We start from the raw sequence: 14,440 nt of genomic DNA, 5'->3' as shown, positions 1-14,440 counted from the left end.
TGAGTTTTTCCAGGTGGAAAGTATTGGGCAAGAAATGCATCAGTAAGCTGCTCCCAATTTGTAATTGAGTTGTGAGGTAAAGAATCAAGCCAATCCAATGCTCTATCTTTCAAAGAGAATGGAAACAATTTTAGCCTTGCTGCATCATCAAACACTCCTGGTTGCTTTTGCATGTCACAGATCATAACAAACTTCTTAAGATGAGTATGAGGATTTTCTGAAGGATGACCTCCAAATTGAGAATTCTGAATCATTTGTAGTACTCCAAAATCCATCTTATAGCTATTTGCATCAATTCTTGGTCTTGCCATACTCTCTCTTAAGTCATCAAAATGAGGAAATGCATGATCCATCATACTTCCCCTAGGCACATTAGCATTTACAACTTCTTCACCATGAGCTGCATTTTCATTATTTCGATCATTTTCAGCATTATCACCACCGATTCCAACTCTTTCTTCAGCCATTTCTTGTTCAATTTCAGCTGCTCTCAATGCTTCTTTTCTTCTTTTGGTTTCTTTCTTGTTGGCTCTACAAAACTTCTCAATTTCAGGATTAAATAATAAGGATATGTCACTTGTGCTTCTAGCTCTTCTCATAAAAGATTAAAAGTACCTAAAAAAGAACAAACAAACACAAAATGAAAAGATAACAAAGATAAAACTATAAACAACTAAAATAATCAAGAATTCAATCTTAAACTAACAACTCCTGGCAACGGCGCCAAAAACTTGATGTGTCCCAACCGCAAGTGCACGGGTCATTCAAGTAGTATAGAACAAGATATCGTTCCCACGAAGAGTTGTGTTTTCAATTGAATTTTTGATGTAAAACAAAATATGTTAAAATTGTATTTTAATCAAATTAATAAAAGAAATTTAGGAATTTGAAGCATAAGGTATGAAAATGTAAAACTAAATTCAAACAATGACTAATTTAATAATTCACAAAAGAAAGAAATTGATAATATTAATAATGAAAATTAATAAAATGAGATTAAACTAAACACTCAAAAGTAAAATTCTAAGCAATAATTGATAAAAGACAATTCTGGAGTTAAGGGTTCATATTTAAGTCATTTTGGGATTTTCCCTAGCTAGCCCAATTCATGAAATTTATGTGTTTAAAGGAGATTAATTCTAAAATCATTTGAAAACTCTTTCGAGTGAGACAAAGAGTGCCTTAATTAACTTAATCCTACTTTCGTGGAGTTAAAATTAACCAAGACCCATTAGGTTCTTTAATCAATCTATTAAAACCCTCTTAACCCTTAGTTAATTTTTATATCTAAGTTAATTAAGTCTAATTTCTTGATTAATTAACACTTGGTTTTCTCCTTTCGATGCTTCAACCAAGGATTAAGAACATAACTTAATGGGGCCCTTCATTAAGCATGTGAATAAGCACACAAGAAATGGATTAAACCTCATAAATTTCATTAAATTGGGACTAACCCAGTTCAAATCCACAAAAATAACTAAAATATTATATCCCTTACTCCAGAATCAAAGAAAACTACTCACAATTCATGTTTAACACAAGAAATTCTAAATAAAAGAGGAAATAAATCATGAAAATAAACTAAAACTAAAGAAACCCGATAAGAAAAATTTAGAAAATGGTGAAGAAGAGAAGAAGAAGTTGGATTCTGCTCCCCAAGAATGGAAGTCGACTACTCCTCTATTTTTCTGCCCCTTTTTCTGTCTTCCTCTCTTTCTTCTTATGGCTAAAAATGAGGTAAGGGCACTATTTATACTTTTTGAAAAATAACCCTAAAAATGGTATGTTTGAGGAAGGGATTCATGTGTAAAAATTCTTCTGCCAACTCATTATGAAGACTTGCACAAGTTATGCAAGCCTCCTATGCAGATTCTGAGCAAATTAAGTAATTCCAGGTGCTTCCCGTGATGTTGCTTAAGTGAGGCGTGAGACTGCATAAGTTATGCAGCTGGTTGTGCAAATTTCGGCAAGTTTGGGTACTCTTTTTGTGAAGCTGCATAAGCAGGGTGCGAGACTGCATAAGTTATGCAGCTTTCCGTGAAGCTGCATGCTGCATAAGTTATGCAGCTTTCTGTGAAGCTGCATAAGCAAGGAGTAAGTCTGTATAAGTCATGCAGTGATTTATACAGGTTTCGGCAGGTTTAAAAAATTGCTTCTTCTCCCTGTGCAGAACTGCACAACTTATGCGGCAAGTTATGCACATTTCGGCCACTTTGCATTCTTAAACTTTCAAGCTTTTTTTTTTTTTTGACATCTTTGGCTATAGGAATCACTCCTCACTGACATAATTTCTTTTTAGTCCCTCAAAAATATCATTTTACCTATAAAACAAAACAAAATCACAAATTAACCCAAAAATTGACAATTATGGAAAACTTATCTAAATAACTAATAAAATTGGCTAAAAATGACTAACAAGTGAATGAAATGGCTATGAAATCTAACTTAAATGACTATACAAAATGTATGTATCAGCCTGCCAGCGAGATCAACTCAAGCTGGACTTTCGCTTAATAATCCATATGCGAGGGCCAGCGAGATCAACTCAAAGCCGTGCCTACCCCGACTTATCCATAATAAGGATTGGGTCCCAGTGAGTCAAGTTTTAGCCGCATCTACCCATCCTACTCATATCTGTATACTCCACATACACACCAACTCACACACACAACTCCAGACTATCAAAACACAGCAACCAAAGTAATATCATCAAATATAAATGCAAAACAAGGCATGCCTAATATTTAACTACATAAATATAAATATATGTATAAGTGATGCATGAGCATACTAGAAATTGTAAATAAAATAAAGATCTACTCATGATATTTTTATAAGCTACTGCGGTAGCTGGCCAGAGGAAGAAGACTGTCCCAGTTCATCCAAATAATATATCAAAATTTATTAATAAACAACTTGAAACAAAACTATAGAGAATCAAAAGACAACTCTAAGGTTTTGCCAAAAATTCGGCAGAATTTCCCATATACCTAGGACCTACCTCTCTTACAAAAAGGTTCAAATAACACTTTTAATTTTTAAATTTCCCGCAATCACAACTCATCAATAACATGTGGCCCTTCTTGCCCTCCAACTCAAGCAAATCTCACATAATCTAACAATTAAATTATAAGACTTAGAACGGATATTTTGCAAAGTCATTCTAGCTAGCTCTAAAAATTCTAAAATTTTGTTCCACTGTTCTTAGCAATATTATAGAGCTAGAGCAAAAGGAATTATAATTTTCTAGCCACACATGAATATTTTATGAAATTTTATTCTAAACTCAGCACTATAAAATTAAAGAAACTCGGAGTTCAGATTTACCTATATCAATTTTTACACTTGGAACGCATCCGGGGTGTCTGAAAATAGTGGGGTGGCCTATAACTTTGACCCGATTCCGAAATGATTCCAGCAGCTTATCTGCTCGGTCCGAAATTGCAGATCGGGACGACGATTGAATTGTCACAAAATGAAAGTGCCTACTCAAAGCCCACAATACTAGGGGTTAAACTAAAATATTTATATTCATATATAAAATAATTATTTAAAAATTAAGTGTGTTACAAAATAAGTATGGAGAAGAGAATATCTCTACTCTTCTATTTCTCTCATTGAATAGTCATAGTTTGGTTCCTTGTTTTGGCAAATTGGTACTAAAATATATAGTTGACATGCTAAGCAACTGATGCCAAGCATCCATCCAACCCATGCTATGACAGGACCACTTGTTCATGAGTAGCTAGGATGCTTATACATCCCCTCTAGGTTGCCTAATTTAGTAGTGAATTATTTCACAAGATACAAGTTGACCAAACTACCCATGTCATATAGATTTATATGTACATGCTTTCTCTTATAAATCCAGAAAACACCCACGAACTCTTGTTCCCCTTCGCCTAAGAACACTGCCATTTTTGGCTTCCCAACTGAAAATTAAACCTAAGCAATTGCTTTATGTATTGGCTACAGTGCATTGCATTGCCATGTAGTGATAGCTATAGATTATCACACACATGTACATATTGCATAAAGTGAAATTAGCTACCCTTTAAAACCTTGATGCAATGATTCTATAAACATTGTGATTTGTCAATAAGAAACAATTTGGTTTGGAAATGTGATTTGTCAAATCCCAATTACCTTATTAAAAGGTATGTTCACATTTTCCTCTTAATGTCACTTAACTACTACTTGTCTATTTTGGCACCTTTGCCCCTTTTGGTATAGAATTCTTGGTGAAATGCATCTCTCTCCAGCTAAGATTCCTCTTGGCAATCAAAGGAGGATAGTGAATTAGTGATGATAATTAATGAAGGCATAATCCATAAACTAACCCCTAAATTTTAAAGAATATTTAAACTAAATATATATCTCTTGCTTACATTTTATCATGTTTTATCAATATTAAATAGGTGAGGTCCAGATATTTGTCCCTTTGATCCATAATAGACAAAGTCTAAGTTTTTTCATACTACACAACGGTGACAAGTTAATCTAAAGGAGGATGATGGCCTTCATTTGAAAGGTGTGCTTTGTGCAAAAATTAATTCCCTTCAGTCAAAGAATGAAAAATGAATAACGAATAAATCCCAATTCCCTATTCTAAATCTAAAAGAAAAAAAAAAAAAAAATTTCTCAAATCCCATCTTCCACAGGGACCAGTTACCTTGAATTGATATTGCTTCTGGCATATATCTGTAAGACTTTCCAGAGGATATGTTCTGATAACCTGAAGATCAAATGCACGCCTGATTGGAAACAAATTGCATATATGCATATGTACTTGGATAATAAAGGAATTGTAATAAAGGATTAGAGAGATAGAGAGACTCAAGACAACCATTCATATAGAATATTAGTCATTGAATAAGTGTCTTTGGATTTTTGAGTAATAGACTTTTGTTAAGTGCTTTTCACAATGAATGCTCATCTAAAGGACACATATGAATGTTCCTTGTCAAAGATTTGCCATCAGTTAACTTCTTTTTTTCTTTTATTCTACTTAGCGAATTAGAATTTGAGATTTTATATTCAAATCCTAATTAGTTTTATGGTTAGAATATATTTAATTTCATTTAAGAGCAGAAACAATTTTGGCCCTTTTTGACACCTTCAATTTTTGGCTTGATGTTTTTGCCTAATTCAATTTCGTCTTTCTATCAATTGTAATATGCTCACTTGATGTGTAATACCAACTTTTTTAGCTTATAATCTGATTGCAATTTTTTTTTTTTTTTTTTTTTTTTCAGTTGGGACTGAGTTAGTGAGGACTTGAACTTCATATGCCTTTGATCTTTAAGTTAAGTTAGGCTAAGCAATTACAATTTGGAAAGGAATCTATTTTATTGTGATGTTATAATCACCCATTAACTTTCAAAGAGATTAATTATTTATTTTCTACTCTTAAAAATAAAAAAAAATAAAAATTGTTTTTTCCTTAAACTTCATTTATTTCAAAAAAAATAATTTTTTAGAAAATATTTTTTAATATTTAGAGCACTTAAAAAAATAGTTAATAAAAAATATTTTCTTAGTAAAAAAAAAAGACTTCCTCTTATTAAAATAGAAAATCATTTTTCAAACTTTCATAATCTGATTAAAATGTGAAAATAATTATACATGTACGATATAAACATATATTATTACTTTAATGTTGTAACGAAACAATGAAAAATATTTCCAAAATATAAGTCATTTTCCATAAAATAAATAGAGTTTAATATATAATTTAAATACGAGTAAAAGTTATTTATTTTAATTAGCATTTAATTTTCTCTTAATTCGTTTGTAAGCAGATGAATTTTATTAAAAATATTAAAATTAAGAAAATTTAATATGAACACATCCGAGATTTTCACACTTCCGATAAGATGTGCTAAATTTGATGTAAATATTTACATCTTAGGCTTTGATTTTTTTTCGCGAAAAAATAATTAAACAATATTTTCTAAGAAATGAAAATATTTTTATTGTTTAATTATAATATTAAATTAATAAAAAATATATTTTTTATTATTTAATTACAGTATAAATATTTTTATATTTTAATAAAATTATTAAAATTTAAAATAATTTTTTATTAAAAAATATTTTTTATTGAAATATTTTTGAATACCCTAAAAACTAAAAATATTAACAAAATATTTTTTACGATACAAAGGGAAGCTTAAATAGTTAATGTTTCCTCTTAATTCATTAGAACAAAGAATTATATATTGCTTCAATTCAAAATAAATATTTAACTCACTATATGAAAAATTAACTTTTAGTAAGATTTAAAAAAAAAAAAAACCTCAAGAACATTGAAATTAAGGAATCTTGTTGACGCAATTTGATGAAATTAATTTTTTTTATTTATCTATTAAAAATAGTTGAAAAGAAAAAAAAAATGAAGTCGATGGTGACTTAAAGCCAACGTGGAATCGACACGTGTTAGTCCATTTTAAGGATGGCGACGACGTTCTGTTACTTCTAAAGACAACAGGAAAAGAGAGCTCAAATTTTGATTTAGGAAACACCTCAATCCATCACCACTCACAATTCCTGAGCGTGAACACACTTCCCAATCTCTCTTGCCCTGACAATGGCACATAAAGAAGACGTGAGAGCGTGTAAACACGCTCATAGAAAAAGAGTGGACATGATGTTGAAAATGAACAGCAACACAAAACAGGATTACATGGAACTAGAAAGAACAACTAACCCTAGCTTCCTGCAATTCACTCCTGGTGATGTTAGATTGAAACCTGAGGTTAAAAATTGAAGGAAAAAGGGTAGAGGAGAGAAAAAGAAGAGAACCCAAAAACAAAAACTTCTCCATCTCTCTAGGGTTTCTTCCAAATTTCCAACTTTCTCTTGTTTTTCACATTTTGGTTACATTTAAGCACTGACCCATAAAAGAGAGATCACCTTGTTTTCTGAGAGAAGGAGAAGAAGTGAAAAGAGTAGCATATATACAAATACATAGGCTTTAGATAATATTGAGATATATATTTATATAGAAATAAAGGAGAGAGAGGTGTAATTTGGTTTGTGGTTTATAATTAGATAGGAAAATGGGGAGGGGAAGGGTGGAGCTGAAAAGGATAGAGAACAAGATAAACAGGCAGGTGACTTTTGCAAAGAGGAGGAATGGGTTGTTGAAGAAGGCCTATGAACTCTCTGTGCTCTGTGATGCAGAGGTTGCTCTCATCATCTTCTCTAACCGTGGCAAGCTTTATGAGTTCAGTAGCATCTCTAAGTACGACTCTCTCTCTCTCTCTCTCTCTCTCTCTCTCTCTCTCTCTCTCTCTATATATATATATATATATATATATATACACGTATTTTTGTGCGTGTGTCTGTGTACTCCTTGAATATATGTGCGATCTGCTTGCTTTCTCTTCTTTTCTTAATTTATGCTTATGAACTTCAGATTTTATTTTGATTGATATAATACAAAGCAAGCTTCTTGCACTCTTTCAGTCTCAGTTTTTTTTTTCTTTTTTCTTTTTGCTGGCCTATTGGAATGCCAATGTAGCTTATAAAAAAAAAATCCAATTTGATTTTAACTTTAATAAGGCTGGAAATTTTAGTGACCTTCATGAGCTAGCTCATTTTATGTTCAATTTAGGTTCTGCTGGATCTGCTTCGTCTGATTCTTGTGAGATCTGAATCAAATTTAAAGCCTTTGTTTGTTCACTTGGAGATCTTTAGCAGGGCTTTCGTTAAGCTGCAGTTAAAAATAATTTGGTCGACTATGTATTTATGTGAAATTCAGCAGTTGCTAGCTGACAATTTTGATCTAAATACGGAATCAACTTCCTTGCTAAAAAATTTGATCGCTGATCTCTTCTTGTCTCTTCTACTTTGTTTTTCTCCTTTGTTGAAAAGAAATTACGTGTTTCATGTCCTGGTTTTCTTCTGATTGTTTGGTTTCGAGTTCTTTTCCCCCCCTCTCTCTCTCTCTCTCTCTCTGCAAAAGTTCTGTCATATATAACTTTGGAGAAAAGAAGTTCATCAGTAGATTAGCTCAAGAACTTCTTGTAACCCCCGTGTCATTTTGGATTTTTGTGATAGATATTCATCTGTTATCTGCTAGGTATATGAAGTTCTCCTTTGTTGCTGGAATCGTTATATATAAACACTTCTTTCAATGAAGCAAACTGTACTTCAATAAATTTAAATAATAGACTCTCGCCTCTTTTATAATTAATTCCTCTAAAAGAGGATGCTACGACAGATATCTTGGGCATATGTGGTTATCTTTTTGGGATTTTTTACCAGTATTATATTGATTAATTTTCGCAAATTTTCTTCCTCTGAAGTTGGAGTAGAATGTCATTGATTCTTTAGCATGCATTTGCATATAACATATAGCAGCTTTAGAAAAAAAAAAAAATATATATATATATATATATATATATATATATATATATATATATATATATATAATCAACTAACTTAGGTTAACTTAATTGGTAAGTATGTTTGTTTTCCAACTTATTGATTAAAGTTCAAAATCTTAAAGCCCAACCATAAATAAAACTTAATTCTCTCCTTACAAATTCCCTACCCATGTCTCATAGTAATGAATAGTCCATCTTTAATTAAATCAAAAAGGAAATTTAAAACCCTATAAGTACAATAATGGAAAACTAAATTGCCAAGAACAGAAATCAAACGTCTTTTGAACCCTGCAAGACTTTTTTTTTGGTCTGAACATGCCTTAATGTTCTAAGGCAGCAAAGAACAAGGATATTATATTCTCTGCTTAATGTCTTTCATCGGTCAAGATTTTGTTTGTGTTGAAAAAACTTACATCTTCCCCCGCGAGAAGTTTGTAAATGATAGCCAAATTTCATGGTCATCTATGAATATAAATGATAGCCAAAGTTCATGGTCATCTATGAATTCATGCTTGGATGTTTGTTATTAGTTGTTTGAGCACTTTCTTTTAAATAAATTTATATGAATGATTAGAGTGGGATAATTGTTTGGTTGAGCATACCCTCACTTTATGATCAATCTTGAACTTTTTGTTTGATTCGTTTTTTAGTACCCAATACCTTCTCCTCCCTAAATCTTATGCCATTCTAATTAAATAAAGAAAGGACATTAATCTTTCCTATCCATAGAGGAATTGCTATTATAGCATGGGAATTTGATCATCAAATTGTTTTCACACTCAAGCACTTGACATGATCTACTAGTTAGTTGTCTCTTTTTGTGATACAATGCATTTCAAAAATGGTTTCGAACAGTTTTTTTTACTCCAACTAACTCTACCTGATATATTATACTCAAATTCAATTCTATTCTATTCATATATTACTGTATGGGCATGGAATAAGTTGAAAAGTGTTAAAGCGATGTGTGTGGTATAGCCATTTTCTTATCTCTTAAGAGAATTGTTTCAATGTTTAGGTTGTTTTAGTTGTGCGACTAGCACTTTTTCACGTATCTTTATCCAAGTTTTCTCACTTCATATAACCTATTGCATGCATTAATATAAGTGGACCCTTGCTTTGTTAGATAAATTAAATTATCCATGAGCTCTCATCAAGATTCTTAAAATTTTAAAATTGAGTGATTTTCCAATATCATGGCCAAGTGATAAAAAAATTTGAATTCATTCTTATCAGCATAAGCTATTGATATGGTTATGCCTAAAACCCTTCCTCATTTCTCAAAAATCAGTTGCCCTCCAATTTTTGGCCATGCAGTGAAGTGATCCAGAAAAGCCTTGATTATTGAACCTTTGTATCCTGAGAGTCTTTTGAATAATAATTTGTCTGCAAATTAATTTCTGATCAACTGCAACAAGTTGGTGTAGATAGCATAATATATAGTAGCAAATAAGCAATCTTTCACTCACTTTATGGCCAACTTTCACCAGCAAAATCTTCCTAAAAAGATCCTTTGTAATCCTAGATGCGTTGTATATTTTCTTTCTTATATGTGATGAGATTGTTAGAGTTAAAAGAAAAGAGAGGGAAGGAGTTCGGGTCTCTTTCTTCTACAACAAAACCCTAGATTTACAGTGTATTACAGAAGTTGGCAACTACCATGTAATAAGCATAAATAAGGTTAGAAAATCAATTCTCTCTATAAATATATGGATCTCACTCCTATATAAACAAGAAAAAACTGAAATTTTGTATCTAAATGAAATTTGGATTGTTTTCAAAATGGTAAGATTTTAAGTTGGAGTTTCTATTTAGGAAAATTCTTACGTAAACCAAATTTTTCATAGATCTAATACACAAATATAAAAAATTTATATATTTAATAGGTCCACGATAGATCGAATCTAGATAAGAAAAATATTTTCTAACTAAATAAATAAAAAATTACATAAAAATTATACCAAAATTTTCAAATATAGTGGCAAATTAATAAAAAAATTAAAAAATTTTAATTTAATAATTCAATGGTACAGTGTATGTTTTCTAAAGAAATGATTTTTTCTTTTCTTTAAAAATTTGGATCTACTAACAAATATAAAGTTCTGTGAAAAAATTAATAAAAAAAAAAAAGAAGGGGGCAACCAGCTGGGAGCCTAGGGCATTTGGCATTAAAAATTGGGCTGTGAAGAAATAGTCCCTTTGCAGGGAGAAAATTATATGGACTGGATTTATAATTCTGCCCTCTATGCTTATGTAGAATTGCAAAATAAGATAGAACCGCCCTCCCAAAAATTTGTCAATTTCTCTATTAGCCTCTTTTATCTGATTTGTTTTCAAACTTAACCTTCACATGTATTTGTCAATAAATTAAATAGTTTAATAGACTACAAGTAAATATCTTAAAAACTAAAATAAAGAAATAAATTTTGATAGGATACCACCAATGTATATGGTTATTTTATTTTCTCTTTTTTGTCTGTATGTTCTCTAATAGTATATTTTGAGAGGTTTAATTTAATTGAAATTAGTTTTAATTTCTCAGATACAAATTTATTAAATTAAAATGAATACTTTTTCTTCCATGAAATAAGAAAAAAAGAGAATATTCTTATTAACTCAAGGTATAATCCTTAGATTTCATTTGATTCATAGGATACTGTGCAAAAGATTGAAAATAAATTGCCTCAGTAAGCATGCAAATAAAGAATGATTCATATCACATTTCTTTTACCTTTTCTATTTCTTTTTACACCCCACCCAAAGAAAGCATGTGTTATATGCATGATGATTCCAATTAGCTTTTTGTTCTCATAAACTGCTAATTTATTCAAGTGCTGGTGAAGAATTTATTTTCTATCTGTCTATCATCCCCTTCAGTGTTCTCAATTTGGCATTCGTTGTGGACAGATGGAAACCTGAATAACATATAGTTGGTTTGGAGGTCAATATTATTGTTTATGGCATGCATTATATGTCTGGATACTCTTTTATTATGATAATCACACAAATACACTCATAATTAAGTTATATACAGGAAAAATATATATATAAAATTTATGATTTAAGGGTAAAATCTACATCCACAAGTAAATGACCAATAAAAAGTTTTATAAAAAGAATAAGTTACAATCTATTTAAACCTTCTAACTCTAATCCCAATAGGTTTTCCTAAACCTCATACACTATTGTAACAAAATTTATAGTGTTTACACTAAATTATATTGCGGATATTACCAGGGATATCGGTCCAATCTCTCCACTATCAGCATATCATAGATTTTTTAGATTGGATCATAATTTGAATTAATAAAATCATATCCGAATACAATACACATTATAACATCATTTTTCTGGTCATAGATACATATTATTTGCTAGAGTTTCGGTTGTATTTTCTGATGAGATAAGCTGAACAAGACTTTAAGATTTGCGAGTGCTTCTGTTTTAGGTATTGTATTGCTATTTTATTAAAATTTTGTATTAGATCATGTTATAGAAATTTTGTTGAGTTTTTTTGTTTCATCACCTTCTTTTATATATTACCATGTTCTGCCAAATATGCATATAGTGATTTAAAGTTTGTTGCAATATTAACCTTTTTTTAATTGTTTATTAGATGATATCATGGGTCAAATTTTTATGCTTGCAATTTGTCTTAAGCTTTAATTTGTTATAACGATAGTACATAATTTGCCACCTGCATAACGAAAAGACCTTAGACATGGATGGGAATGCAAATTAAAAGATGTATGTTGCTTTCAGATGATGAAACATGCTGCTTCCGGTGGGGTTGTGATTTTGATCATTTCCAATGCTATGTTAGAATTTTGTTTTGTAAAATATTTTCAGTGGCAATCAACTTCAGTATCCTGATATAACCTGTTCTTTCCATATCAGCATGCTCAATACCCTGGAAAGGTATCAAAAGTGCAGCTATGGTGCGGTGGAAGTCAACAGACCTGCCAAGGAGCTCGAGGTAGCTTAAATTGTTATATTCTGACTTGTCTGTCTTCAAGAATATGGATGACCATGGAATAATGTTGCTTTTAGCAGTATAGGAAAAATAACAGAGTTCATTATGTGTTTGTTATAGCCTGCCTTTAAAGATGCCATAGAATGACTGAGTATTTTGTTGGAGTTGTGCTTTTAAGATTTTGGTTTATGTAAGCAGAGCAGCTATAGGGAGTACGTGAAACTGAAAGCTAGATTTGAGTCCCTGCAACGAACTCAGAGGTAAAAAAAAACCTGTATTGAATGTGCTATAAAATCCGAACCTGAATCAGAAGTAAACTGATGTGTTGGGAAAAAGTTTTTTTTTTGGAAAGTTCTTGCGTAGTTGTAAAGTTTTAATGATTGCAACTTCAGTAGCAAGCTTGAGAAGTTTATAAAACACCTTTTTCCTTGGTGCTGCAGGAACCTTCTTGGGGAGGAATTGGGCCCTCTGAACACCAAGGAGCTTGAGCAGCTTGAGCGTCAGTTAGAGTCATCACTGAAGCAAGTTAGGTCCACTAAGGTAACTGAATTTATGGTACTGCATATCTGCTTTTACAATCACTAGAATACCTAAATTTTTGTGATAACACTGCACAATCCAGATAATCTCTTTTGAGTCAATGAAACACAGATTAACAATCTGTGATGTTAGAATGAGGGGAAGCATATAGGCATTTATGTGAGCCAATATTGGGGAGGAGAGGGGCTTGTTCTAGCAATCAACTAATGCTTGTGTTATTTATTTATTTTGATTATGTTTTCCTGTTTTTATTGACTTCTCTTTATTTTCTTTTCTAATAATTGTATCTTTCTATATTGAATATTGATATATAGCTGAAAATGTGTATACGCCTTTCTCTCTTTGGATCAATTGTTAGGCAACATGTTCACGTTTTCATATCATTTCTCAAGTTCCCATATACTTCTAGGAGAGACCAGTGTATTTCTTTCACAGATTGTTTGATGTTGTTGATCTGAAATGCTTTGCAGACCCAGTTTATGCTTGACCAGCTTTCTGATCTTCAAAACAAGGTATTCGCAAATGGGAGTATTATAATGAACATAATTCACCCTTATGTTGTTGCCGGTGCTAACTGACGACTGTTTTGAGTACAGGAACAGTTGTTGCTTGAATCTAACAGAGCTTTGGCAATAAAGGTAAGAAATTAAGCTAACAGTTGTACATGCTTTGCTCGTCCATATTTACTTTCGCATATCAGTTCCGGAATGCAATAAAATGCCCTGCTTCTGTTATGCTGTTAATCAGAATATCAAATCATCGATTTCCCTTGAGGAATTCATCCATGTTTCTTGAAACTTTGATGCTTGCTTGGCAGCTGGATGAGATCAGTGCAAGCAATAACCTTCGATCATCATGGGAAGGTGGTGAGCAAAGCATGTCATATGGGCAGCAGCACCCTCACTCTCAGGAGTTATTCCAGCCATTAGAATGCAATCCCACATTGCAAATAGGGTAAAAGAACTCCAACTCCAAGAAATCCATAAAACTTCATTTAATCATCACTTCACTTTCTTGACTTGATTGATGTCGTGGATACAGGTACAACTCTGACCAGATGACTGCCACAACTCATGCCCAGCAAGTGAATGGGTTCATTCCTGGATGGATGCTTTGAGTTTTGAAGTTTGACTTTATTATTGCCTTATTGCTCATAACACTTATATGTAAATGATTTCAAGAACATATGTACTTCTCATATGGACATTTTAAAAAAGAAAGAAACATGTCAAAGGGTGAATTTCAAGGACTATGAAACCTTTAGGCATGGACGAAATGGCTTGTAAGTTCATAAATGTTGCAAAATCTCCTTGACTTTATCATCTCTATTCTTCACTTGATAAGCATTGTATGTGCTTTATGGTCATTACAATAAGTTGTGTCATCTTTATTTTGTTATTTTGAATGTTGAATGAATGCGGGAATTAAATATTTATATTTTAAATTTATAATAAAAGTAAATTTTTTCTGAATGGATTTATATATTTTCTAGATAGATTGAGATTAATTTCATATGTTTATTAGTATATATATT

The 14,440-nt window shown here is 31.5% G+C and overlaps 1 protein-coding gene across 1 annotated transcript; it reads left to right on the top strand.

Annotated features, from left to right (window-relative positions):
* The first annotated feature begins 6,701 nt into the window (after positions 1-6,701).
* LOC110648192 (agamous-like MADS-box protein MADS2) lies at positions 6,702-14,228 on the top strand. The gene is made up of 8 exons (XM_021802344.2): positions 6,702-7,246; positions 12,291-12,369; positions 12,565-12,626; positions 12,807-12,906; positions 13,377-13,418; positions 13,503-13,544; positions 13,724-13,860; positions 13,948-14,228. Exons 1-8 carry the CDS (start codon positions 7,062-7,064, stop codon positions 14,021-14,023), a joined length of 723 nt encoding a protein of 240 aa, XP_021658036.2. The 5' UTR covers positions 6,702-7,061; the 3' UTR covers positions 14,024-14,228.
* The last annotated feature ends 212 nt before the right edge of the window (positions 14,229-14,440 follow it).

The sequence above is a fragment of the Hevea brasiliensis genome, chromosome 9 (genome assembly GCF_030052815.1).
Source record: "Hevea brasiliensis isolate MT/VB/25A 57/8 chromosome 9, ASM3005281v1, whole genome shotgun sequence".
NCBI classification, from domain to species: Eukaryota; Viridiplantae; Streptophyta; class Magnoliopsida; order Malpighiales; family Euphorbiaceae; genus Hevea; species Hevea brasiliensis.
The sequence above is the reverse complement of the archived record's forward strand: the minus strand, read 5'-3'. Positions and strand labels throughout refer to the sequence as shown.